Below are 27,372 nucleotides of genomic sequence, written 5' to 3' on the forward strand. Positions count from 1 at the left end.
CCGAAACACACGTGATCGTTGATTGATTTAAAAAAAGCTTTCGATACAATCGATCATAGTTTGTTAATCAATTAACTGGAAAAGTATGGTATCAGAGGAATTGCATTAGATTGGATGAAAAGTTACATAAGTAACAGACTACAATTTGTTCAAATGGGGAAGTACAGATCTGATTGCTTGGGTATCACCTGTGGAGTACCACAGGGGTCAATATTGGGTCCAAAATTATTTATTATTTACATAAATGACATATGTAAGGTGACTAACCTCTTAAAATTTGTGATTTTTGCTGATGATACTAATATTTTCTGTTCAGGGGAAAATCTGAAGCAGCTTTTAGAGGGGGTCACATCAGATCACAATTAATAAATTAAAAATATGGTTTGACTTAAATTATCGTTAAATCTAGATAAAATCAAATTTATGCTGTTTGGTAATCGTAAAACCGACACACAAGTTATGATTAATAATGTTAAAATAGAAAGTGTCTGAAAACAAATTTTTGGGTGTGATTCTTGATCATAAAATTTGTTGGAAACCACATATCAAATACGTTAAAACAAAAGTAGTGCAGAGTATTGGAGTAATGGGAAAAGCAAGGCATGTATTGAGTAAAAAAGCACTTTTTATTTTATATTGTTCACTTGTGTTGCCTTATTTAAATTATTTTGTTGAAGTATGGGGCAACACCTACAAAACCACCTTACAAACATTAAGCACATTACAAAAAAGAGCAATTAGAATAGTAAACAAGGTAGGATATCATGAGCATACTAATTTACTATATTTAAAATTGCACACTTTAAAGTTTAAAGATCTCGTTAAACTTAAGACCGCTCAATTAATTTAAAAAGCAATAAATAAACAGTTGCCTGGAAACATACAACAGTTATTTACAGATAGGGTTGGGGGTTATAACTTGAGAGGGGATTTAAATTTGAGTCAACATAGGACTCGGACAAAACTCAAAAGTATGTGTATTTCGATTTGTGGGTGCCTTTGTGGATTGGTCTGAGCAGTTCAATCAAACAAAGTGTTAATACGTTGCAATTTAAAAAAAGGTACAAAAGTTTTATGCTTGATAAGTATAGAAGTGGAGAGGGTGAATGATAAATCATTATGGTGGGAAAGGATGATTAATAATGGTTTTTGTATATGCTTTTTTCTTCATCTTAATATTAAGATAACGCTTTATTTTCTTGTTCGATTGTGAATTGGTTTAGGTAGTTACTGGGGGTAGGTCTTGATAAGCCTAGGGCTTCTACCTATCCCTTTTCAAAAGGTTGATTATTATGTTATTTATTTTTGTTTATTTATATGGATATTTCTTACGAATTGCTGTAATTTTTATTTTTATTATTTTATTAATTGTTCGAAATAAAGATTTAATTCATTCATTCATTCATGTGATGATGCCGCCGGAATCGCTGTAATGATTTCTTTTACTGTCTATGGGCGCAACCGTGATATCGAGGGGAGGGGCTCTATACCATGACGACAACTCCTAACCAAACCGAAAGTGACAGACAGCCATCGACATTTAGCTGGACAGGATTAAGAATGAAAACTTGAGAATCACCAGAGTGACAGCATTTCACAGTAAGTTTATTTTTTCGCGTTATCTGTCAGAGTTTACATTGTATCTTATGCAGGAAGTCTGAATGTGGAGCGCAATCGCCTAATGTTTGTCTCAGTTTTTACGTTTCAGTTTGTTACGTTTTAACTTTTATAATTTTTGTATTAAGCTTTGTTAAACTTTTAAGATTTATGTATTTTTAGTACGGAACGAAACAACCTGTTGGTTAACTTTGTAGACATTTGCTTTATAAACAAATGTTGTAGGTGGAAAACGTTCTGGTCATTTCGAGTGCCCTTTGTTCCACAATAATTCAGAGACTTTGAGCTCTAAAAGGCAAGGCGAGGCAAGTTTATTTATATAGCACATTTCGTACACAATGGTAATTCAAAGTGCTTTACATAAAAGAAAGTAAAATAATAATGGAGAAAAATAATAACAAAAATAAAACAAGCAATTTTATGCTTTGTTGCTTTATGCTTTAATGATTAAAACATTTACTTAATTAAAATGAATTTAAAAACAGTTAGAAAATGATTTTAAATAAAAAGAAAACAGTGAAAATATAGTGCAATCAGTTCGGACATTGCACAGTGCTCATGCAATAAATGCACAGCTAAACAGAGGAGTTTTGAGTCTAGATTTAAATGTGACTAGTGTTTTAGCACATCTGATCTCTTCTGGAAGCTGATTCCAACTGCGGGCGGCATAATAACTAAAGGAGGACTCCCCTTGTTTTGTGTGAACCCTTGGTATTTCTAACTGACTCGATCCTAGTGATCTGAGTGCTCTGTTAGGTTCATATTCAGTGAACATATCTGCAATGTATTACGGTCCTAGGTCATTTAGTGACTTATATACGAGTAAAAAGATTTAGCTCACCGGAGGGCAGGGGCGTAGCACCAAATTTTGGGCCCTGGGTACAAACCATCTTGCTGGGCCCCCGTACCAAATACCATAGTGATACCAATGGGTGGGATATTTTGAAGAAAGTCGGTAACCAAATGACTGATGGACTCTATTGACTTCCATAGTAGGGAAAAAAAATACTATGGAAGTCAATGGGGACCAGCAACTGTTTAATTCCCAACCTTCTTTAAAAAAATCTTCTTTTGTGTTTAGCAGAATAAAGGAAATCATACAGGTTTGGAACAACTTGAGGGAGAGTAAATGATGACAGAATTTTCATTTTTGGGTGAACTATCCCTTTAAAGTTTAAATGTGTACAATAACAATGTACCCATTTTGCCTTTTTCCTCTTAACACTTAATTACTAAGTGTTAAAACAGGCAATGCCGCTAAAAGCTCACCTTGTTTCACTGTCACATCCACCTCACTGCTTTCACCTGGCCGTGATGAGGGAGGGGCCTGCTGCTGCAGGGTCTGAAACTGAAATATATGGCTTCAAATGGTTGCTAAAATATCCTTTATTGTCACAAAAGCTTTTTTAAAAGGGTAGGCTAAGTACAAGTTGATTGCTGATTATTTGTCTGTTTAAAATAAATGCAGACTATAGAATCACAGTGTACACTAACCGCCAAACTAGACATTCAGTCTTTGAATTACGTTTTAAAATAAGTCATTTTCAATCATTAAGATGTGCATTAAACTGAGAACAATCCTGCATAACAATGTGGTAAAATAGGCGCTAACGGTCTGCGTTTTCGCGGGTGATAGATTTTGACAATGGAGGGAAATATACAGTGTTTTCATGTAAATTTCTGACTCTGGGGAGAACTCCTCCGAGAGTAGTAGATATTTATGTTAAAACAATGTCAATGCTCGATGATGCATTTGGAGCTCACCTTTCTTTAAAAAAAAACTAAATGAGCAACTGCTTGCCCTCATTTGCCTTTCTCTCTTTAATCTTCTTTTCTTTTCGTTTTTGGAAAGACATGACTCTTCCTCTGTCTTCCTAGTTCATATAACGGCTAACTCCAGCTCCTGTCTCATTAAAGGTGCTCTAAGCGATGCCGGGAGTTGAAACTTCTTGTTGACGTTCAAATTGTTGTCAAACAAAACGGAGGCTAGCTAGACCCTCCCTCCTCCTCATCCGTGCACTAACCCCCCAAACCTTTCTTGTCGGTTATTGGCTGGAACAGTTTGTTATGTTTTGTGGTGGGGTGAGCCCTGTTTGTTTTTCTTGTTGTTTTTTTTTAAACCTGTGGTGTCTAGAGAGACCCCGTTTTTTACAGTGTGTTCAGGGGACAAGCAGCTAGCGGATAGTGAGGAGATGTTTGCTGGATGTGACAAAAAATGTTTTGGCCTAAAAAATGTGTGACATCCCTTAGAGCACCTTTAACTGATTCACTGCAGGTCCGCACTCCGCAGCAGAAGCACCTGAACAGTGGGTCGTACCATTTACACTGATTCGAGAGGGGTGGTGGGGCCCTGCACAGCATGAAAATTACTTTTTTTTATACCTAACCAGTGCCTAACCACAAGTTTAGTTTTGCACAGGAACTTTTTTATTTGTACATAACTGCTATGCAAATTTTAGTGCATGTACATGTATGTATAGAAAACTGACTTCTAAGGCCCCCCCCCCCTGCCTCGGCCCTGGGTACCCTTTACCCCCCCTGTCCGAAGCCCCGCTGGAGGGCGCTGATGTCTGGATATAAATACACTATTTGACTGGCATATTCAGATGTCAAAAGTTATTTAAGAATAATATGTATTTTCCCCCCGACTCAATTTGTTATACAACATTACAAAAATTACTTAATTTAGACAAAATGTGCACCAATTTTTCTGGCAATACTTTTGTAATCCTCGTGTAAGTGAAAAAGTGAAAGTAATAATAGTAGTTATAGTAGTATTTTATTTTGTTTTAATGTTTTATATGTGATATATAGAAAATAAAACATCTTATATAGAATAAGTGTGGGTTACTTTGGCTGACACACTGTAATCTTTTGATAGCTATGGAAGAAAAAAAGAAATCCAGAACAGCATCTTCGCAACCTAGCTGCATATCTATGAAGAGCACTGACTCCATGTATCAACCTCCTGAATTAAGTGATGAATCTGTGACCTTTGACCCCAGGTGGAACAATGCTTTTTCTGTAAATTATTACATTTTGCAGGCTGAAAAGTAAGTGAACATGTTTACAATTCAGGTGCTTTTTTTTTTAGGAAGCGGTTTACCACAGCATCTTCAGAACCCAGCTGCGTATCTATGAAGAGCACTGACTCCATGTATCAACCTCCTGAATTAAGTGATAGACCAGTGGCTTCTGACCCCAGGTAAGACTAGACACTGCTTTTATAAGTATTTTTTTGTTTTTACAAAGAAAATTACAACAGTACTTTTTTGGAGCCCATATGTGTAAAGTATATGTGAAAAGTTCATATACCCTCAGGTATGATAGGACACTTTAAGTGTAATAGACTATATGCAAATGTTTTAATTGTCAATTTAAATTATTAGGATTACCCTACTGTAGAGTGCCTTGTGTAATTGTTTCTAGTTTGAATTTTATTTGCAGTCAAATCTCACCTATGTTCTTATTTTGAAATTGTATTCAAGAAATGTTGTTTATCTTTCTTCAGTGTGGAAAGAGATGCTCAGTCCAAATGTGGATTATCCAGTTTCGCTGACACTGCTGATCACTATGAGTTTTCATCTTTTGATGCACTTAAGAAGAGACAGAAAACAAACATGAAGAGCAAGTATGAGAGCATATTTGAGGGAAATCAAATACAAACAAAAAAAACCTTCCTGAAGAGCATTTACACACAGCTCTACATCATAGATGGGGAGAATGAAAGAGTTAATGAAGAACATGAGATCTTACAGATAGAGAAAAGTTACACGATGCTCCAAAAGACTCAAATCAACTGCAATGATATATTACAACCACTACCAGGGTATGAGAATCAGACAGAAGACAAAGTGAAGACTGTTCTTACTAGCGGCATTGCCGGCATTGGAAAATCAGTCTCTGTGCAAAAGTTCATTTTGGACTGGGCCGAGGGAAAAGCCAATCAGGATGTAGATCTCATGTTTGTGCTTTCCTTTCGAGAGCTGAACTTGTTTAAAGATGACCAATACAGTCTTTACAAACTTCTGGTGGACTTTCATCCTGAACTGCAAGATCTGGACTCAAAGATTCTTGAGGAGTGTAAAGTTGTAGTTGTCTTAGATGGTCTGGATGAAAGCAGAATTAAAATGATGTTTTCAGAAAATGAGAGTGTTTCTGATGTGAATGAGTCTTCATCAGTGGGTGTGTTGATGTCTAATCTCATCAGAGGAGAGCTGCTTCCCAATGCTCTCATCTGGATCACCTCCAGACCAGCAGCAGCCAGTCAGATCCCCTCCAAGTACATCAACCGTCTGACAGAAATTGAGGGATTCAATGACTCTCAAAAGGAGGAATACTTCAGAAAGAGAATCAGTGATGAGCATCAAGCCAGCAGAATCATCTCACACATTAAAAGATTAAGAAGCCTCCACATCATGTGTCACATACCTGTCTTCTGCTGGATCTCATCCACTGTCCTTCAGAACCTCCTGAAACAAGATGAGAGTGCAGAAATCCCTAAAACTCTGACTGAGATGTACATCCACTTCCTGCTGACTCAGATGAACATGAGGAACCAGAAGTATGAGGAGAGATCCAGTGAGAGAAATCCAGAGGAACTCCTGCAGTCCAACAAAGACAAGATTGTGAAACTTGCTGGACTTGCTTTCAAGCAGCTGATGAAGGGCAATGTGATGTTCTATGAGGAGGACCTGATTGAGAGCGGCATAGATGCTATCGACATCACAGTGTATTCTGGGATTTGCACCGAAATCTTTAAGGAGGAATCTGTGATTCATCAAAGGAAAATCTACTGCTTTATACATCTGAGCTTTCAGGAGTTTCTCGCTGCGTTTCATGTTTTCTACAGCTTTATAAATGACACTCCAGATGCAATGAAAGTGTTTGATTTGCTCCCAAATTTCCATAAAGGAGCGATAGATGTGGCTCTTCGGAGTGAGAATGGACACCTGGATCTTTTCCTGCGGTTCCTGCTGGGGATCTCACTGGAGTCCAATCAGAGACTCCTACAGGGTCTGCTGACACACACCGAGAAGAGCTCTGAGAGCATCAGGACAACCGCAGCTTACATTAAAGACAAAATCAAACAGGAACAGGGTCTCTCGGCTGACAGGTCCATCAACCTTCTTCTCTGTCTGCTGGAGATGAATGATCAGACTCTGGTTAGAGAGATTCTGGAGTTTATGAAATCAGATGAAGACACACAGAATAAACTCTCTCCGTCTCACTGCTCAGCGATCGCCTACATGCTCCAGATGTCAGACCAAGCTCTGGAGGAGCTGGACCTCATGAAATACAACACATCAGATGAGGGCAGAAGGAGACTGGTACCAGCTGTGATGAACTGCAGAAAAGCAAAGTGAGAGTCTACTTAGTATTAGAATATCAAAAATACATTTGTTAGCTTTTTATCTTGTATTACCTTAAGAGCAGTTTACCAAAAAGTGACTACTTTATTCTCAAATAAAGTTATTTTCTTATTTACCTGACAAACAAGAGATTAAGGTGTGTTTGAGATCATTTTAAAAGTTTAAAATTTCTCCAAATTATTAATAATTTATGCAAGTCTACACTTTTCTAATTATTCAGTTGTAAAATACAGTCTGTATTATGTGCCAGCAGACTGTATTTGCTTAACACCCTAAATGTTTTTGACAGAATCTGCCAAATATTAATTTGAAATACTTCAGCGCTGTATGAAAATGATGATAATTGACATTAACAACCTGTCACAGGTGTCCCATTACATCAACTGAAACATCATTGTACTTTCTTCCAGATTCAACGGATGTAATCTTACAGTTCAGTGCTATAAAATTGTGACATCAGCTCTACAATTAACCAATTCACTCCTGATAGAGCTGGACCTGAGTAACAATGACCTGCAGGACGCTGGTGTGGAGCTCATCTGTGCCAGACTGAAGAGTCCAAACTGTCGGCTGGAGATACTGAGGTTAGTAAAGGCCACAAAAGATGTTTTCATCCTGTTTTCAGTGCTCTAGAAAGAGATGTATAGATCTAATTCAAGTTGATATCCCAATCTCACATTTAATTATTCTCTTTGTAGGTTATCTGGCTGTATGGTGACAGAGGAAGGCTGTTGTCATCTGGTTTCTGCTCTCGATTCAGACACTTCACACTTAAGAGAGCTGGATCTGAGCTACAATCACCCAGGAGAAGCAGGAGTCGAGATGTTTTCTGCTTTGTTAGAAAATCCAGATCGCAAACTGGAAAAACTCAAGTATGTTGGATTTCATGACACATTTATTTCAGATAAATGTGTATTTGTAAGGCTTTTAAATCTGTACTCCCAAGCAGATTTAGCTTTGAAACTATGTTTAAGAGTTTGTTTTGCCCTGGTAAATGTTCCTGTTTACATTTGTAACGATCTAAGCTTTCATGGCCTTATTTGATCTTAAAGATGTTTGCTTACATTTATTTTTTTGTTAAAAATGTAATTAAACAAGGTACAGTATAAGGTACGAGTATAGACCTGCACTGCTTATTCCTACTTCATTTCTACATTTCTCTCACTTTTTAGCTCAGACCAGTGTGGGGAATCCAGGATCAAACCAGGACTACAAAAATGTAGGTTCTCCCTCTCTCTAATATACTCAACAACATACAATACATATATACTGCTTATTATCCCTTAATATTGGTTTAATCAAAGTGGTCAAATAAACAGTTAAGTGGAAATTATACAACAATTAGTGCTGGCCAAGTATTAATTGTTAATTAATCATTAATTGTTAATTAGTTACTTTAAATTGGAAAGTCCTAAGCTGCCATTGGCCAGTTGGCTATTCTGGAATTGGATACTCCAAAATATTCTATGATGAATGATCAGTATCTGCTGTTCTAATTTCTGTACTTGTGATTAGATTTCTGTAAACTCACGCTGGACCCAAACACGGCAAACTCTCATCTCGCTCTGTGTGAGGGTGAAAGAATGGCAATGCGTGGGGAAGAAGAGCAGCCATATCCTGATCATCCAGACAGATTTGAGCACCAGGAGCAGGTTTTGTGTAGAGAAACTCTGTCTGAACGCTCTTACTGGGAGCTTGAATGGAGCGGGGGGGCTTATGCTGCAGTGACGTATAAAGGAATCAGAAATAAAGGAGGAAGTGACCGTAGATTAGGGTGGAATGATAGGTCCTGGAGTCTTTTCTGTACCCCTGATAGATTCAGTGCTTGGCACAATAATAAGAACAGAGACATACATGTCAAGTCAGACCCTTATTTCAGGAGAGTAGGTGTGTATGTGGACAGGGCAGCCGGCACTCTGTCCTTCTACGGTGTCTCCGACACACACACGCTCACACACATACACACGTTCAACACCACGTTTACTGAACCTCTCTATGCTGGGTTTGCAGTTTATGGTTCAGTGCTTCTGTTAGGGTGAACCGCCTCCTGTTATTTACAGTACAGGCAGTCTGTTTTCATCTAGACTACACTCGCTTTAACTGCAGCACTGCTTTATAGTGTGATGCCAGCTCCCATGCCTGTGTCAAACTTAACCAGGGACCAGATTGAACTCCTATGAGCAATTCTTGAAACCTTTTGAAGACGAACCCAAATGTGCTCTTTTTTTTAAGAAATTTTTTTAGGAACATCTCATATTTCACTTTTAAAAAGAAAATGACAGTCTTCGGCAATATCTGATTGAATAAATTCTTGCTGAACTCTCACTCTCACTGATCGTCTTAATGAACAATACTCCAAAAGCCGTCTCTTGGAGCTACCTGCAGATTACCATAGTTATTATAAGCATGCACACTATTTTCTGAATACAGCTAAAAAAACACTAATCCTGTAGTGTGAGACCTGCTTTACTAGATGAGATCCATTTACTCGCTGCTAAAATTCATCAGGCAAACACTAAACAGCGCTGCGAGATCCAGTGTGAAACACTTGAATTCAGCAACGCAAATGACTTTGTGATTTAAACTTAAAGCCCTGACAAACAGGAGAAACACTATGCAACGATACAGTCCGAAGGCCTTCATCATTTGCCATAATATACCATGGATTTACTGTAGTAACACTAACTGCTCCATGATATTGTGGCAGAAATGTAGAATATTCATATCAAATTTTATTACATTATTACTGTTGACTTAAAGTATTATAGAAGTAATGGAATATAATTACATTAAGGGAAGTCGTGGCCTAATGGTTAGAGAGTCGGATTCCCAATCGAAAGGTTGTGAGTTCGAGTCCCGGGCCGGCAGGAATTGTGGGTGGGGGGAGTGCATGTAGAGTTCTCTCTCCACCTTCAATACCACGACTTAGGTGCCCTTGAGCAAGGCATCGAACCCCCAAACTGCTCCCCGGGCGCCGCAGCATAAATGGCTGCCCACTGCTCCGGGTGTGTGTTCACAGTGTGTGTGTGTGTGTGTGTGTGTTCACTGCTCTGTGTGTGTGCACTTCGGATGGGTTAAATGCAGAGCACAAATTCTGAGTATGGGTCACCATACTTGGCTGAATGTCACTTCACTTTCACTTAAGATATATAGCGTTTGTCCATCTATACTTAATGTATTTAGACTACTGTTTTTCATACAAATACCTAGAAACCATATGGATAATTTTTTGCCATGGTATTGTGGAGAATGCTTTATCTGTAGCCTATTTGACGTAATCTAAATACAAAATCACATGAAGCTATATTGCGATTTTAGTTTTATTTTGCTTTATTTAGCCCTAATTCACATTCTGCTCACTAGGAATGCTAACTTGAGTCCAGAGATTTAGAATGAGAAATCTTTATAGTTTAGTTCCTGTTAATGTTTTGTTTGTATTGGGGAGGACTTTTTGATTTCTGAGAGTTGCAGAATGTTTCTTAGTATAGTGAACCTTTGTATGTAACAAAATGTTTATCATGACAGTGTATTTGAGTGAATGTGTTCCCTTTACACATCACAGAAACACTGAAAGATATTTAAAGTTTATAAATTGCTGTTCTTTCACTTCTGTGATTCACAGATGGGGCCTTTGTTATGCTTGTTATATGATATTTGCTGCATATTTAGATTGTGAGCACAGTTAATCTGTAAAGTAGCATTTATACACTACACATCAATTCAAAGCAGTTTTACAGATTGAATTATTGTGCTATAATATGACTTCTTATGATCACATCATGCTTTTAGATACATTATTTTTCTCAGTATAATTGTATGAATCCCTTTGTCAACCAAAACCAAATATTTCAACATTTTATATTATTTCAAACACATATGAAGTGAACACTGCTCTTGTTGTGTATAGTGTACTTTTATAAAAGTGTAAGTCCTTATGTTTTAGTATTGCAGTGCACCTCAGTCCACACTTTGGTGATGTATTGCCATATAGATGGCTGTGAAATTATTGTAGGCTTCTGCATTTGCATCGCTCGTTCATCTTTAGTGCGAGTGTCACATGAAGAGCAGAGATGTGGAAATATACCTTTGTCCAGTGTCTGTTGATTTGGATATGCACAACACTTTGTATAATTGATGTAATGCACAATAATAAGCCGAACTGAATAATTACACATTTTATTTTCCTTCCTTAAAACAAAACTCATAAGATAAGTGACTATTTCCTTTGCTTGGTTTGATAACACTTGTTGCATTTGTTTCTGACCAGATTGTTCTTTGACAAAGACAGAAAGAATGTTAAATAAAATATTTTTTTTAATCATCATTGTCTCCTGTGTCTGCTGTCTGGCTATAGAAGAGACTTTAAGGTTTAAACTGAATGGAATTTTGAATTGAATTCATTAAAGGGATAGCACATTGAGATGATCTATCTCGTTTTCGAGGGGGTGTCTCATTTAATCGACATGCAGAAAGATAATTTTCCTAGTGATCTGAGAGTGAGAAAGTAATAAAAACTATATATAAGAATTAGTGTTATAAATGTAATGCAAATGGTGTGACGATGTTTTCTGTGCCAAAATGACAGTAACTTCACTGTATTACACATTAACAGGTAATTTTCTGTTCATTTTGTAGTTGTATGTATATCTTTCAGTAGGAAAATTGATAATTTTTCACAGTTCTGTCTTAATAAATATTATGTAAAGCTTCACTTCTATATGTGCCCTGCATCATTTTGGTGTGTGTTAAAGGTTGCTGATTGAAGCCAGTCTCCAATTTTTGCATGATCAATTGTGTGATATTCAGAATGTGCCTCCAGAAGATAAACTTTGTATAATGCAAGAGATTCAAACATTTTTTCAACACCCAAACTACAATGTGCATATATAATATAGTTTGTTATTTGTATAGTTTAGAGCTGCTGAAATGTAATTAGTGTGAACCAGCTCCGAAGTGCTGATCTTAGTAAAATGATTCTCAATAGGCACTCCAAAGCCTCTATCTGAAAAGAAAGAATTATGAAACGTGCTCTGAAGTCACAAACTGAATAATGATCCGAGCTGTGCTTTTCTTAATCATCTTAATCAAATGATTTCCCATATAGTGTATATACAAGTCATTGGTGTTTGGTGATGAGTTTTTGGCTCAAGCATTTAAAGTCACACCAGAGGTGTTCAACTGGGATTAGGACTTTGCTATACATATATAATTTGAGTGCATAGGGAATTCTATAGGATGACTGAATATTTGTATTCAGTTTGATTTCTTATTCCTTTACATGTTACTGCATTGGAATGGTTCTAAAAAATTGTAAACAGCAAATACTAGAAATACTGAAGAGAGGTATAAATTCTCAGTTGAAACACTGTTGATATTTGAAATCAACACCCATACAGACACACCTCTCTCTTCATTTCTCCACCCCAAATTCACAAACACACAATGCAAACTCTCATGTTACTATAGCTAAAATCACAACAACAGTGTTTCTGTGAAACTTGTTCCTCTTTAAGGAGCGTATGCGTTTAAGAGTTAATGATTAGGAGTCTTTTGTTACTCATTCAGGTCAACTTTGTTTTTCCCAATTTACACAGCCTATCAGGACAGTGCTATCTGGTCTATGTCTCTATAATAGACATAAATATGCATAAACAGAAAACAAGAATAAAGCGAGTATTTGCTTTATATGCCAAACTTGAAAAAATGGCACCAGTAAAAAATAGTAAAACATTTTAATTTTGAAGCCTTGCCAACATACATGTGCCAACATTAATGCAGTTGGCATTAACACAGGCAAAATGATAAAAAAGAAAAGAAAATCCAAACTGAAAAATGTCCATAATGTCGTACAAGGGTTAAGGTAATCAGCTAAGCTATAGTTGTTTGTGTTGCTTATTTAGTTTTAATATCCGAATATTAGTGTAAAGAATACAAATAGAAACAAACTTTTATATTTTATTTGGCATATATGATGGACATCGGTTATGATCATTTAACATTTCATTTGAAGTTATTTTAATTAAAACAGCTCCAGGCAAAGGTGAAGAGTCTTATATTAGAAGCGGAAGTGACGATAGGCTACCTGTCGATTGCTCATAACCCTTTCTAAGGCCAAAAGCGAAAGTAACAGACTGAAAGCTGTTTTTCATCGACGTTTGGTTTTGGACAGACTGAAGATGAAAAGAGTGATAGAAATTCACAGTAAGTTCGTTTTCTCATTGTCTGATAACACACGTATACATCACGGAGACATCTGTTTAATGTCACATTTGAAACGATGCACTGTTGTAAATATTTACATAAAGTGACATATTTACGTTGTATCGCCATCTCTTATGGTAGAGGCAGATTGTGGAATTTAATCGCTAAATAGTTGTTTCAGTTTTGACGTTTTTAAAATCCTTTTTTTCTAACTTTTTTTTTGTCGTTTTAAAAATACTATTTTTTTTATTAAGCTTAATTTACTAAACTTTTCAAGATGTCTTCAAAAAGATTTAGCACGTAACAAGAAAAACCTGTTTGTTCATGGCTTTGTAAACACAATGGAGGTGGAGAATGTGAACGTCATTTGACAGCGCATATTGACAAATAAAATAAATAATAATAATAAATAAATAATAAAAGTTCATTTATTTCATCTTTTTAATTAATTGTGTTAAAGTTTCTGTTTTGTACTATTTATTCAGTGTTATATACAGGTACATTGGCATTAATAATAATAATAATAATTAAAAAAATAGAAAAGAAAATAGTGTTTTTTGGGTTCTTTCATTGTATTATTTATTTCTAGTGCTGTCAAACGATTAATTGCAATTGATTGCATCCAAAACAAGAATTTTTGTTTACATAATATATGTCTGTATACTGTGTATGTTTATTATGTATATGAAAATACAAACACACATATATATATATATATATGAAAAATCTGTTCATATATTAAATATATTTATATATAATATAAAATATAAGAATATAAATATCTAAATTTCAAAATATATACTGTATGTGTGTGTGTGTGTTTTTATATATACATAATAAATATAGACAGTACACATACATATATTATGTAAACAAAAACCTTTATGTTGGATGTGATTAATCTTTTGACAGCACTATTTATTTCATTCTATTTTATGGATATATAGTACAGTGCTTTCTTTAGATATTAAAATAAATTTTGGGATCAGAATCTGAATTGTCATTTTGCTTAATAAGCAATAATTAATAACAACATTACAAAAAATTACTGAGCTTAAATTAGACTAAAAAGGGTTATAACCCTGTTCCAGTGTAGAATTTTAGGTCTTTAATTATCTAAATTTGGTATAGCCTATTTAATTTAGGTGTTTAGTGGAATTGTTCTAAATTTTGGTACTAGGGTTTGAGAAAATTTTTGATATACTATAGGAAGTAAATCTTAAATATATTTATTTATTATATAGAATTTGTTTTAACTTCATGTGGTTGACATATTCTAACATTTTGAAAGATATGGAAGGAGAGGCGAAGAGACGGAGAAGAGGATCTCCAGAACCCAGCGGTGTGTCACTGAACAGTCTTATCGTTCCACATCCTGACTTCAGTGATAGCTCAGTGCCTTTTGACCTCAGGTAAGACTAGGCGCTGCTTCTATAAATTACTGCATTATACAGGCAAAAAAGAAACTAATTGAATGAGTATACATTTCCTTTGTTGACTCTCCCAGTTATGATATAGGACAATTAAAATGTAAACTCCTGATATGTCAGTGTTGTCACATATGCTCAAATACATTCAAATCAAGTAACTGTACACAGTATATTGCTGTTTGATATTTTTTTTAATGAGCTATATTAAGGGTGTTTCCCATAGGATTTTGTGAGACGGTGGTGGGTGGACTTTTGGGTGGCTGTTTTACATTTTTAAGATGTAAGCAGAAGTTTGGTTCACTTTGAGAACAAAAACTCAAAGCTCAAACTTCTTTCTGTGACCAAATTGAACAGAATAAAGAGACTTTACATTGGTTTATACAAAAAAACATTGTATAAATCAACTTTGGGTCTCATTAACCACATTGCATTTACTCTGTTTTTTTTTTTTTTTTTTTTTTGTGTGTAGAAAGCCTAACAATTCAAATTAATCATAATAATTAGGCATGTCGCAATAATCAGTATATCGACTTATCGCGCAATATATGTACATGACCTCAATAATTTTGGGTGATGCAATATGTCGCCCATTATATTTACTTGATAATGTCACCATGTTTTGTACATTTCACTTGCGTCTGTGTCTTTTGCAGTTTCTCGTACATAACGTGGTGTAGTTGTCAGTAGCTTTTTCAAATTTAAAAACATGCTTTTTCAAAAAAAGTTCATCTGAAGATTTGGTCTTGTTTAGGGATCTGTGCCTTTGTGCATACAGACATCTTACTGCTAAGTAGTGATTGTGTTTTTTCTAGCAACCGTGTGCACCCTTTATTTTTAGAGAAAAATCTCCATACTTGTTTGTTGTGCATTTTAATTTTTTTCTACTCGTTACTTTACACTTTGTTTAAATCAATAATACACAAACAGTCTCTCCAAACGAGCAGTTACATATGTACATGTCACCATAGGAAAAAAGTCCTGCCCATTTGTGACTCTCTCTGTCCTCTTAGCATAGACACAGCCCTGAGTTAGAAGCAGCAGTCTGCCATTACTGTTTTCTTGTTAGCTGCTGGAGAAATACAATGCCAGTGCTATGATGCATTGCAAGTGTTGTGTGTTGGGATCAAGCGATAACCTTCTGGTCTCTCTCTTGAAACCAACACAAAACTGAAATTAAACTCCAATTTATTGACTGCTAATGACTGGCTCCGAAAGGGAGTGAATCTCATAGACCCCCCATGTTAAAATGCCCAACTTTACAGCAGAAAAAAAGGGTTATAGACTGATACAAAGAGTGGTTTTGGTCTATCTAATTTTGCCCTCCATGACAACTGTGAGGGGGGTTAATTTTTTTTTATAACTCATCTGTTTAAATTATGTTAAGCCTTAAAAGTTCTGCATAATTAAGGGCGTGGCCACTTGAATTACTGGTAGATTGCCACTGCTTTCACCAGCGTCGAGGTAGGTAGGCGTGGCTTCAGCAACCAGCTCCACCCACATCCTGCCTCTTTGCCCATTTTCAATTATCTGGGAGTGATGTGTGGTGAAGCGCTGCTAAGATGGCGATGAATGGCTCCGCCCACTTTAAGCTTCAAAAATGCTCTTCATAATCCTAAGGGTGACGTCATGGACACTATGTCCATGTTTTTATGCAGTCTATGGTTGGGAATCACCAATGAACCTAGGAGTCTCTATAGACTCCGTCCATCTAAGCCGCTGAGGACACTGTGGTTAAATGTAATTTTCGTAGGAAATATCCACAAAATTAAAAAAAGTCCCCTATATGTTTAGAGATCAATACCAATGCGTCGTACGCAAAAGTCAGCTCCAGACAAAGTACAGTATCACACGTTTGTTTTCCAAATGGCCTTCCTGAAAGAGTTTCTTGGCACTCTGTAAGCAGTCTCAGCCTCAGATGTCATGCCCACAGACCTCTGGCTGAACGCCTAATGCATACGGCACACTTAGCTGGAAATACTTCAGGAGTTTCGAAATTGTAATCTGATTGGTTAAATTATTTCTGGGAGATGTGTTTGTCACATACTTTAATGTACCAACTGGAAACAAAGATCACCATGGGGACTTATAAAGTTTGTGATAGCATGCCAAGGCACTAAGAGCCCAGCTATGTCGTTATTTTTATTGTCCTGTGCTCCTCGTCTGTGTAATTCGAAGACACTCATTTATTATGCACAGTACAATCAGATGACTGACTTTTAAACCGAGTACATTTTCTGTAAAGATAACAGGCTTGTACTAATAGTGTAATGTTTATTTGTATGCCGGAGCTTGAGGTCTTGAAGCTCTGCCCTCTTCTGAAAGGGGGTCAAGAGCATAAGCTCATTTGCATTTAAAGCGACATACATAAAAATGGCACATCTTGGCTTATACCCTAAAAGTGGCAATTTTAACAAGCTATAAAAACATATCTGGTGTTTATTTTTATTTATTTTTATTTTATATTGTATTATTGTTTATTGAATTACATATTTTGCACTTATAAAAGCAGTTGTAAAATTACTCCACTAAATCTACATTCAGATTGTAATCAAGAAATGTGGTTTCTCTTGCTGTTTCTTCAGTGTGGAGAGAGGTGCTCAGTCTAAATCCAGTCCTGGTTCTCTTCCCCACAACACTGTAACAATTGATTTCCTCAAGAAGAGACACAAAACAAGCATGAAGAGCAAGTATGAGAGCTTATTTGAGGGAATTCAATTACAAGAGAATAAAACCTTCCTGAACAGCATTTACACACAGCTCTACATCAGAGAGGGTGATAGTGAAAGGGTTAATGAAGAACATGAGATCTTACAGAAGGAGAAAAATTACAAGATGCTCCAAGAGACTCCAATTGACTGCAACGACATCTTTAAACTTCTGTCGGGATGTGAAAAGCAGAACAAAATCAGGACTGTTCTTACTAGCGGCATCGCCGGCATTGGAAAATCAGTCTCTGTGCAAAAGTTCATTTTGGACTGGGCCGAGGGAAAAGCCAATCAGGATGTAGATCTCATGTATGTGCTTTCATTTCGAGAGCTGAACTTGTTTAAAGATGACCAATACAGTCTTTACAAACTTCTGGTGGACTTTCATCCTGAACTTCAAGATCTGGACTCAAAGATTCTTGAGGAGTGTAAAGTTGTGGTTGTCTTAGATGGTCTGGATGAAAGCAGAATTAAAATGATGTTTTCAGAAAATGAGAGTGTTTCTGATGTGAATGAGTCTTCATCAGTGGGTGTGTTGATGTCTAATCTCATCAGAGGAGAGCTGCTTCCCAATGCTCTCATCTGGATCACCTCCAGACCAGCAGCAGCCAGTCAGATCCCCTCCAAGTACATCAACCGTCTGACAGAAATTGAGGGATTCAATGACTCTCAAAAGGAGGAATACTTCAGAAAGAGAATCAGTGATGAGCATCAAGCCAGCAGAATCATCTCACACATTAAAAGATTAAGAAGCCTCCACATCATGTGTCACATACCTGTCTTCTGCTGGATCTCATCCACTGTCCTTCAGAACCTCCTGAAACAAGATGAGAGTGCAGAAATCCCTAAAACTCTGACTGAGATGTACATCCACTTCCTGCTGACTCAGATGAACATGAGGAACCAGAAGTATGAGGAGAGATCCAGTGAGAGAAATCCAGAGGAACTCCTGCAGTCCAACAAAGACAAGATTGTGAAACTTGCTGGACTTGCTTTCAAGCAGCTGATGAAGGGCAATGTGATGTTCTATGAGGAGGACCTGATTGAGAGCGGCATAGATGCTATCGACATCACAGTGTATTCTGGGATTTGCACCGAGATCTTTAAGGAGGAATCTGCTGTGATTCATCAAAGGAAAATATACTGCTTTATACATCTGAGCTTTCAGGAGTTTCTCGCTGCGTTTCATGTTTTCTACAGCTTTATAAATGACACTCCAGATGCAATGAAAGTGTTTGATTTGCTCCCAAATTTCCATAAAGGAGCAATAGATGTGGCTCTTCGGAGTGAGAATGGACACCTGGATCTTTTCCTGCGGTTCCTGCTGGGGATCTCACTGGAGTCCAATCAGAGACTCCTACAGGGTCTGCTGACACACACCGAGAAGAGCTCTGAGAGCATCAGGACAACCGCAGCTTACATTAAAGACAAAATCAAACAGGAACAGGGTCTCTCGGCTGACAGGTCCATCAACCTTCTTCTCTGTCTGCTGGAGATGAATGATCAGACTCTGGTTAGAGAGATTCTGGAGTTTATGAAATCAGATGAAGACACACAGAATAAACTCTCTCCGTCTCACTGCTCAGCGATCGCCTACATGCTCCAGATGTCAGACGAAGCTCTAGAGGAGCTGGACCTCATGAAATACAACACATCAGATGAGGGCAGAAGGAGACTGGTACCAGCTGTGATGAACTGCAGAAAAGCAAAGTGAGAGTCAAATATTAATTTGCTTCAAATTAATTGCTCATCAAGGCTACATTTATTTGATCAGAAATTCTGAGAAAAAAAAATCATAAATATAAATTTCAAATATAATGTATTCCTGTGATGCAAAGCTGAATTTTTACCAGTCACAACTCCAGTCTTCATTGTCACATGATCCTTCAGAAATCATACTTATATGTTGATTTATTATCAGTTTTGGAAACAGTTGTGCTGCTCAATATTTTTTTTGAAACCAGAGATATGTTTTTTTTCAGGATTTTTGATGAATAAAATGTATAAGTATTTAATAAAAGCATTTATTAAAAATAATTCAAAATATGTTCTAACAATGGAAGTCTTTAAAGATCACTTAAAATAAAAATCTATTTAACACATCCTCGCTAAATAAAATGTTCATTTATTTTAGCAAGAAGATAAAATATATTGACCCCAATCTTTTGAACTGTTTTACAAATTTACTAATTATTTCCGTTTTAAATATATATATCATTGTCTTTTAACATCCTGTTGCAAATGTCCATTAAATCAACTAAAACTGTTTTACTCTCTTTCAGTCTTGCCTGCTGTAATCTCACAGTTCAGTGCTGTGAAATCGTGGTGTCCGCTCTACAATTATTAAACTCGCCCCTCAGAGAGCTGGACCTGAGTAACAATGACCTACAGGACGCTGGTGTCCAGCTCATTTGTGCTGGCCTGAAGAGTCCAAACTGTCGGCTGGAGAAACTGAAGTAAGAGTAATATCTGGAGTACGCTTGGTCTTTATGTGTGCAGTGCACTGCTTTGTGATATTTCACTTGACCAGCAGAGAACAGCACTGAGTTGTGTTATCCTCCTAATACTCACAAATAACTTCTGAACTTCTTCCATTTGTTTTATGGCCATTTTCTATTATCTTTGCTTACTTAAAAAAACCAGCTGGGACTGTTGATACCTAGTGGACCGACCAATAAGTGTATTTGTGTTCAGACAGGCGAATGTGTGTAAGGCTAGATAATGTAGGCTGCATAGTATGTTTACATCATGCATACTGTGTGTGAGACATAACAGCAAACTAACATCTCTGAAACATGCTTTTTGTTTTAATTAAGTTCAAGTTCTGATGATTTTTGCCAGAATAAATTTTCAATAAACTCATCAGTATTGACACGTATTTTCTTTTATCATCATCATCATAACATTCGATATTCTAATACAGTCCTTATGCAACCAGAAATCCCAATCTCACTTTTAATTATTCTTCTAGGTTATCTGGCTGTATGGTGACAGAGGAAGGCTGTTGTCATCTGGTTTCTGCTCTCGATTCAGACACTTCACACTTAAGAGAGCTGGATCTGAGCTACAATCACCCAGGAGAAGCAGGAGTCGAGATGTTTTCTGCTTTGTTAGAAAATCCAGATCGCAAACTGGAAAAACTCAAGTATGTTGGGCTTTATGGCAAATTTTTTGAGAGAAAGAAAAATAAGTGTGTAAATAGTTAATTTTGCCATCTCCACCTAGTAAATGTTGATCCAGCTCTTTGTTTTGATGCTGATTCAGATTTTTTCTGATTCTGATAATTATTGACCCATCTCTTTGTTTAAAAAAAAAAAACAATAACAAAGTCTTAAAAACACTTTTTTGTTTGTATTTTATAGTTCAGACCATGTTGGAGATTTCAGAATCAAACCAGGACTACAAAAATGTAGGTATTTTCTCTTTCACATGTACTCACACACATTTAACATATATTAGTATGATCTATGTCAGGGGTTTTCAAAGTGTGGAGCACGTGCTCCTCTCCACCTGCATGCTGACAACAAACACCTGAAGCACATGCACCAAACGTATCTTTCATTTTCCTACTTACTTCATTGTGAAAGATCAGTCAAATACACACACTCATGTGTCAAAATACCCATCATAAATGAAGCTGGTTATGTCTTAAGTTAATGTAAACATTAGGGAACAAATTGGATGTGTGGCTATCAGCACTGATCTACAGCGTCGTTGCACTATGGGCATCCAGAGTTCGAATCCTGACTCGAGGACTTTTCTTTTTTGTGAACACCCTGGTTCACACACTTCACTTCATGTCAGATCTGATCTGTCCTATTACATTAAATGCGAAAAAAAAGTAATTTATTTATTTGTGTCAGCATGCTGTTTTACTTTCAGCCAGAGCAACAAAGGCAGCTCACAGACAGAAAATCTAAGTTATTTGAGTTAACAAGGAGTATATTATAATTTATGAAATATATGTGGATGCAGAAGTCCGGTATCAACAAACACACGAGAGAGACAGAACAAATATGAAACCAAATAAATGCACTATTATAGTCATATAAGGTTTGTCTATGTTCTTCAAGGCCCTGGAATGCACTAGCATGCTCGCTTTTGGCCCAAAATGCGGCCATTTTTACATTAATGAAACATCACAATCAATGTTTATGGTGGTTATGACCCTGTCTTTTTGTCTAATTTCTCTTGTATTCAGATGCCTGTGATCTCACGCTGGATCCAAACACTGCATACGCTCATCTTGCTCTGTCTGAGGAGAACAGAAAGGCAACACATGTGGAAGATGAGCAGCCATATCCTGATCATCCAGACAGATTTGAGCACCAGGAGCAGGTTCTGTGTAGAGAAACTCTGTCTGAACGCTCTTACTGGGAGCTTGAATGGAGCGGGGGGGCTTATGCTGCAGTGACGTATAAAGAAAACAAAGGGAAAAAAAGAGGGAATGACTGCAGATTTGGGTGGAATGGTAAGTCCTGGAGTCTTTTCTGTACCCCTGATGGATATAGTGCCTGGCACGATAACAAGAAAACAGATGCCAATTTCCCATCAAAACCCTCAAACAGAGTAGCAGTGTATCTGGATAGGCTGGCCGGCACTGTGTCCTTTTACGACGTGTCTGAAACTCATACTCTCACACACATATATACCTTTAAAACCAAGTTTACTGAACCACTCTACGCTGGGTTTGCAGTTTATGGTTCAGTGTTTCTGTCAGGGTGAACAGCCTCCTAACATTAGTAATTGCAAAACTGTAGCAGCAATTTATTTTCTTTTATGTTTAGATTATGAGAGAAGTTAATCTAGATGGCTGTTTGTCAGTGGGCAAAAAAATGTTTATGCTTTAAAATTGTTTACAGACAAAGTTTAATTGTATTTTATGTTTATTGTTTTTGTTGCATGTATATGTGTGTGTATTTGTATATATATGATATTTAATGAGTCAGAGTTAGGTTTTCCCACAATATCAGCATGATATATAAATGAGGGCATTAGATGAAATATGGTGAAATGCATCCCACCTTTTCAATAAAAGAGCATATAATGAATTGAAGTCACTGGCTGCATCTGAAATCGCACACTCTCTTGAGTAGGTACTCATGACAGCAAAGTACATTGTATGTAGTATGAATGTGTAGTATCAGTGTAATCTGGATGTAATACATTTGCCATGTTGTCATTGACACATGACATCTTCTGTGGCCTCATGGGATAGTAAAATGTCCATTGTATGCACACTTCAGAAACATATATTCTGGCTAGTTTTTGTTTATTCTTTACATACTTCTTTTGTCCCATGCTGTTTTTTTGCCTACTATACAGTAGGGAAGTGGGCAAATACAGCCACTGACTAGAGACTCATGTTGCCATAGAAACAGTCAGTGTCCTGAAATGCCCTGTTAGGACTAGAATTGCACATTGGCTGGACCATCCTTAAATATAAGCTTATTTTTTTATGATATTTGAGCACAAGAAACAATTTATGGGATAGTTATTTTCAGATTTTGCTGATGAAGTATGTTATTTAAATTTTTAACTACATAAATTTTTTTTATTAGGCTTACTGTCCTCATTCACTGTAATTTCTTTTAGGTTTACTAGTGTATATATATATATATATATATTTTGGCTTTATTAATTTATGCACAGTAAAAGATCACATTTGTTTCCATTTAAGGTCTTCTGGGATTTAATACTGCTTAAAAGCATCAGCATGTTCTTTGCTTGATGTAATGACACTTTTTAAAATTGTTTCTGTTCAGATTGAGCCTAGGTGTAATATATATGTACAATAAACTCATTTTCAAACATTACTTTGTCTTCTGCCTGCTGCATCTGCCTTTGGGCTGAAATGTTGCTTTAAATGAACCCTTTTTTTTAAGGATTCAGGTTTCAGATTCTGCAATGACTGCAACTGTGATCTTAATTTGTTTAGTCACAATACTTTCAACCACCACTAGAGAGAAGCATTTACTTGTGTTAGTGCTTCTGTTTAATGTTTATATCTAGTCTATAGTGGATTTGCCTTTAGGGCCCCTGGTGACTGAGAGCTTTCAATGGCATATGCAACTGAATATACACAATTACACAGACTATTAAAAAACAACTTACACCCGACTTTACATTTTAAAAATTTGAAAATATTATGAAGATTTTAAATCTCAGTGCCAGAAACAGTTTAAAGACTGAAAACGACTAGGAAATAATACAAGAGGATTTTGTTAAAACAGCTCCTTGTGGCCTGTATCCCCTGTTAGCACAGTACAGTGAAGCCACACTATGACTTGTGTTTTTCCTCCACAAGCTTTTGAAATCTTTGTCCTGATTGCCCTTTCTGCTGTGCTCACTCTCTCTCATTCGTTCTTGCATTGCATTGCCAATCCATTTCTGTAATTTCCCCCTCCACTCCCCGAGAACCCATCCCAGCCCGGACTGGAAGGTAATCTATTTATGCTGTCAGTAAAAAGCTCTGCGTCAGAGTCTCGCCGCCTGCTATATAAAGCCCTGCCAGTGTTGCTGCATCCTCGCAGACCTCTCTCCACAGCAGCAGCAGCACTGCGGAAACTGTCTCTGCTCTCTTCTCTCTTCAACAAACATGAGCTCCTTGAGTTACAACCCCTATCTACCGTCTGTGCAGCGGAGGAGGGTGGTAGTACGCAGCGGGATGCCCTTCAGCGGAGGAAGCAGTCGCTCTCGCTCCGTCTATTCGACCTATTCATCCCCATCCCGTGCCTCGGTTCTGTCCTCTTCGGCAGGTCTGCAGCTTTCTGCTGCATCACCAGATCTGGACCTGAGCCAGGCCACTCAGCTGAGCTCAGAGTTCAAAGCAGTGCGGACGCAGGAGAGCGCTCAACTTCAGAACCTTAATGACCGCTTCGCCAGCTTCATTGACCGCGTGCATGGCCTGGAGCTCCAGAACCGTGCCCTGGAGGCAGAACTGCTCTTGTTGCGCCAGAGGCACTGCGAACCCTCCCGTCTCAGGGGGCTGTATGAGCAAGAGGCGAGGGAACTCCGTGCAGCTGTAGATGAGGCCCGTAGGGAGCGTCAAGCGGCTCAAGAAAGGCGGGACCAATTGGAAGATGCGCTCAAGGCCTTGCAGGGTCGCTACGAAGAAGAAATCCTGGCCCGTGAGGAAGCCGAAAGACAGCTTGTGGATGCCAGGAAGGGGGCGGACAATGCAGCACTGGCCCGCTGTGAGCTTGAAAAAAGGGCTGACAATCTTCTGGATGAGCTGGCCTTCCTCAAGAAGCTCCATGAAAGTGAAATCGCTGAGCTCCAAGCCCAGGTGCAATACAGTGCCCAGGTGTCCGTTGAGATGGAAGTGGCCAAACCGGACCTCTCTGTAGCTCTCAGAGATATCCGAGGTCAGTATGAGCGCCTGGCGCAGCAGAACATCCAGGCTGCGGAGGAGTGGTTCCGTGGGAAGGTGAGCACCATGGCGGGTGACACGGCCAAACACACGGAGAACATCCGCACCGCTAAAGATGAGGCTGGGGAGTATCGTCGCCTCCTGAAAGCTCGAGACCTGGAGATCGAAGCATGCCAGGGTTTGAACCAAGCTCTGGAACGACAATTGCAAGAGGTTGAGGAGAAACAGAGCACAGAGATCGGCGCCCTACAGGTCAGAATGATAACTACATGTACAATATATGCATTTGGCAAAGTGACTTGCATTGCATTCATAGTACACATTTGATCAGTTCTTGCTTTTCCTGGGAATTGAACCTATGACCTTGGCATTGTTAGGGCCATGTCCCAGTGATTTAACTACATGGAAGCTAAACACTGCAATTCTGTTTTACAAAAAGCTAAACTTTGATCTTTACATACTTTTTTTCCCCCTAACAGGACAACATCAGTGAATTGGAGAATGAGCTAAGGACCATGAAGAGTGAAATGGCCCATTACCTGAAAGAATATCAGGACCTTCTCAATGTGAAAATGGCCTTGGACATTGAGATTGCTGCTTACAGGTTAGTAACATCAGCATGCAACTTAGTTGCAACTGACATGTAGAATTTGTATAACCAAGGCCATAAAAATTGGTCAATCAATATGGTTTGACATTTGATCTACCTCAAACATAAATATATCTTGAATATGAGTCTGTTTACATAATAACAGGAAGCTTCTAGAAGGAGAAGAAACACGCTTCAATGTGGGCGGTATTGGTGGGATCTCCAGCGTGTTTTCTCCTTCCATCACCGCCACTCCTTCTTTCGGTCGTCCTGTGTTCTCTGTTCAGTCCAGTCTGACCTCTGGCGCCCCCTATCTTCTGGGAACCAGACTGATGAGCTACTCTGCCACACCAGATGAAATCATTGACGCCAGCAAGGCACAGGAGGCTGGGGCAAGTCCAGAGAAAGAAGAAGAAGAAGAGGAAGAGGAGGAGGAGGTAGTAGAGGACGAAGGTGAGAAGGAGGAGGAAGAAGAAAAAGAAGAGGGTGAGGATCATTTGTTTTTTATACATTGTATATAATTTATTTTCATTTAATTTAAATCACTGTTGATTTATTATTCTATATTGGTCCATATAAATAAAAATGAGTAATTTTAAATGGTTTTATTTAATTTTCCCTCATTTTGTGAGAAAAGTTGATGATAACTAGATTTTTTATGTTTTTAACATATAGTCAAATGCTAAATATAATTTTTGTAACACCCGGTCCTATTGCAGTGCTGACATTTGTACCCTATTGTCTCTTTTACAGGTGAAGAAGGAGGTGAAGAGGGAGGAGAGGAAGAAGGTAAGGATGAAGGAGAACAGGAAGAGGACGAAGGAAAAGTAGAAGAGGAAGAAGATGAAGGAAAAGAGGGAGAGGAAGCAGAAGAGGAAGGAGGAGAGGGTGAAGAAGGGGATCAAGAAGAAGGTGAAGGTAAAGAAGAAGATGAGGCTGAGAAGGATGACGCTGGAAAAGAAGAGGAGAAAAAGAAAGGAGGAGAGGAGAAAGAGAGTAAAGATGAGAAGGCCAAGCCAAAAGAGAAGTAAACACACCGAACCAAACCCCCTGGTGCTATCTGGAGGTGATCAAACCTTGTGCATTTATCTCACACATGCCACAACTTCACTGTGTCCTGCTGCTTGATTTAAGATTCAGTTCAAATTAAAAGCAAACCATATACGCAGACAAGAATAATAAATGCAACCATAGAGTTCGGCCGAAGAAAGAGTAGCCTATGCATGAAGACATGCCTAACGTTTGCGCTTGGCAGGAAAGTTGTGATTGCAGGTTGCTTGTGTTGTTGCTTGTGTTGTTACGATTGTCATTTTATTTATTGAAATGCAAATAATATTCTTTGAGCATTGTGTCTGTATGCCTTCAGCATTAATCACACTGTCAACTGCCTATGATAACACAAGTGTGCTTAGTATTCAAAATGCCTTAGACCAAATCCTCAAAGAAAGGTTCATTGCCTACCAATAAAAACTTGACAAACCTCCTTAACTTGGTGAGTTGCTCTGTTGTTGTTTTTCTGTGCAGTATACAATTCAGTTTCATTTAGAAGTTCATGTAATGGTTAAAATGTTAAATACTACTTAAAAGGTTAAAAGCATCTTAGAATTCATGTGTTTATAGGATTTGGTACATATTTGTAAAATAGTTTACTGCCTCTTTAAGAAAAGGCCAAATATTACGTTGATTCTCATTATGTTATTCAGATCTTGAGAGCTGTGGAAGCGAACGGTTTTCTTACCTGCTAACTGCTAACTTCTAGATACTTTAATTAGTAATCTTTTATTTCATTAGCAACTATAGAATAAGTGTATTAGTCAGCTCATATTTTCTTTTTTGTAAATTTGAAACCAAGGAATAAAACCGGAGATTTTCATCTTTTATTTCAACAACGTTTCTGAAGTGGATTTATTGAACTGTGTTGCTGGGCTGACAATGGACACTACAAATGGGATTAGCTGCTTGGAATAATATTAGACAGTTATTAGTGTAAGCCATTGCATATCTCAAGATTTCAAACCTCTATATATGCTATGGTATTATGTGACATAGAAAAAATCAGGTTGTGTGGCATGCATAATTCATGGAG

General features: G+C 37.6%; 3 protein-coding genes across 3 annotated transcripts; all 3 read left to right on the forward strand.

Moving 5' to 3' along the window:
* The first annotated feature begins 597 nt into the window (after window positions 1-597).
* Window positions 598-9,771, forward strand: LOC132098078 (NLR family CARD domain-containing protein 3-like). The gene is made up of 8 exons (XM_059504200.1): window positions 598-1,599; window positions 4,499-4,622; window positions 4,712-4,822; window positions 5,129-6,979; window positions 7,400-7,573; window positions 7,688-7,861; window positions 8,162-8,208; window positions 8,505-9,771. Exons 2-8 carry the CDS (start codon window positions 4,501-4,503, stop codon window positions 9,026-9,028), a joined length of 3,003 nt encoding a protein of 1,000 aa, XP_059360183.1. The 5' UTR covers window positions 598-1,599; window positions 4,499-4,500; the 3' UTR covers window positions 9,029-9,771.
* A 3,308-nt stretch (window positions 9,772-13,079) lies between these two features.
* On the forward strand, window positions 13,080-22,861 carry LOC132098079 (NACHT, LRR and PYD domains-containing protein 3-like). Its single transcript, XM_059504201.1, has 7 exons — window positions 13,080-13,190; window positions 14,482-14,602; window positions 17,203-19,035; window positions 19,608-19,781; window positions 20,297-20,470; window positions 20,688-20,734; window positions 21,527-22,861. Exons 1-7 carry the CDS (start codon window positions 13,166-13,168, stop codon window positions 22,048-22,050), a joined length of 2,898 nt encoding a protein of 965 aa, XP_059360184.1. The 5' UTR covers window positions 13,080-13,165; the 3' UTR covers window positions 22,051-22,861.
* Window positions 22,862-23,849: 988 nt separating this feature from the next.
* LOC132098080 (neurofilament light polypeptide-like) lies at window positions 23,850-26,774 on the forward strand. Its single transcript, XM_059504202.1, has 4 exons — window positions 23,850-24,949; window positions 25,177-25,301; window positions 25,453-25,772; window positions 26,052-26,774. The coding sequence occupies exons 1-4, from the start codon at window positions 23,924-23,926 to the stop codon at window positions 26,315-26,317; spliced, it is 1,737 nt and encodes a 578-aa protein (XP_059360185.1). The 5' UTR covers window positions 23,850-23,923; the 3' UTR covers window positions 26,318-26,774.
* Window positions 26,775-27,372: the final 598 nt, after the last annotated feature.

Source organism: Carassius carassius, chromosome 21 (genome assembly GCF_963082965.1).
Source record: "Carassius carassius chromosome 21, fCarCar2.1, whole genome shotgun sequence".
NCBI lineage: Eukaryota > Metazoa > Chordata > Actinopteri > Cypriniformes > Cyprinidae > Carassius > Carassius carassius.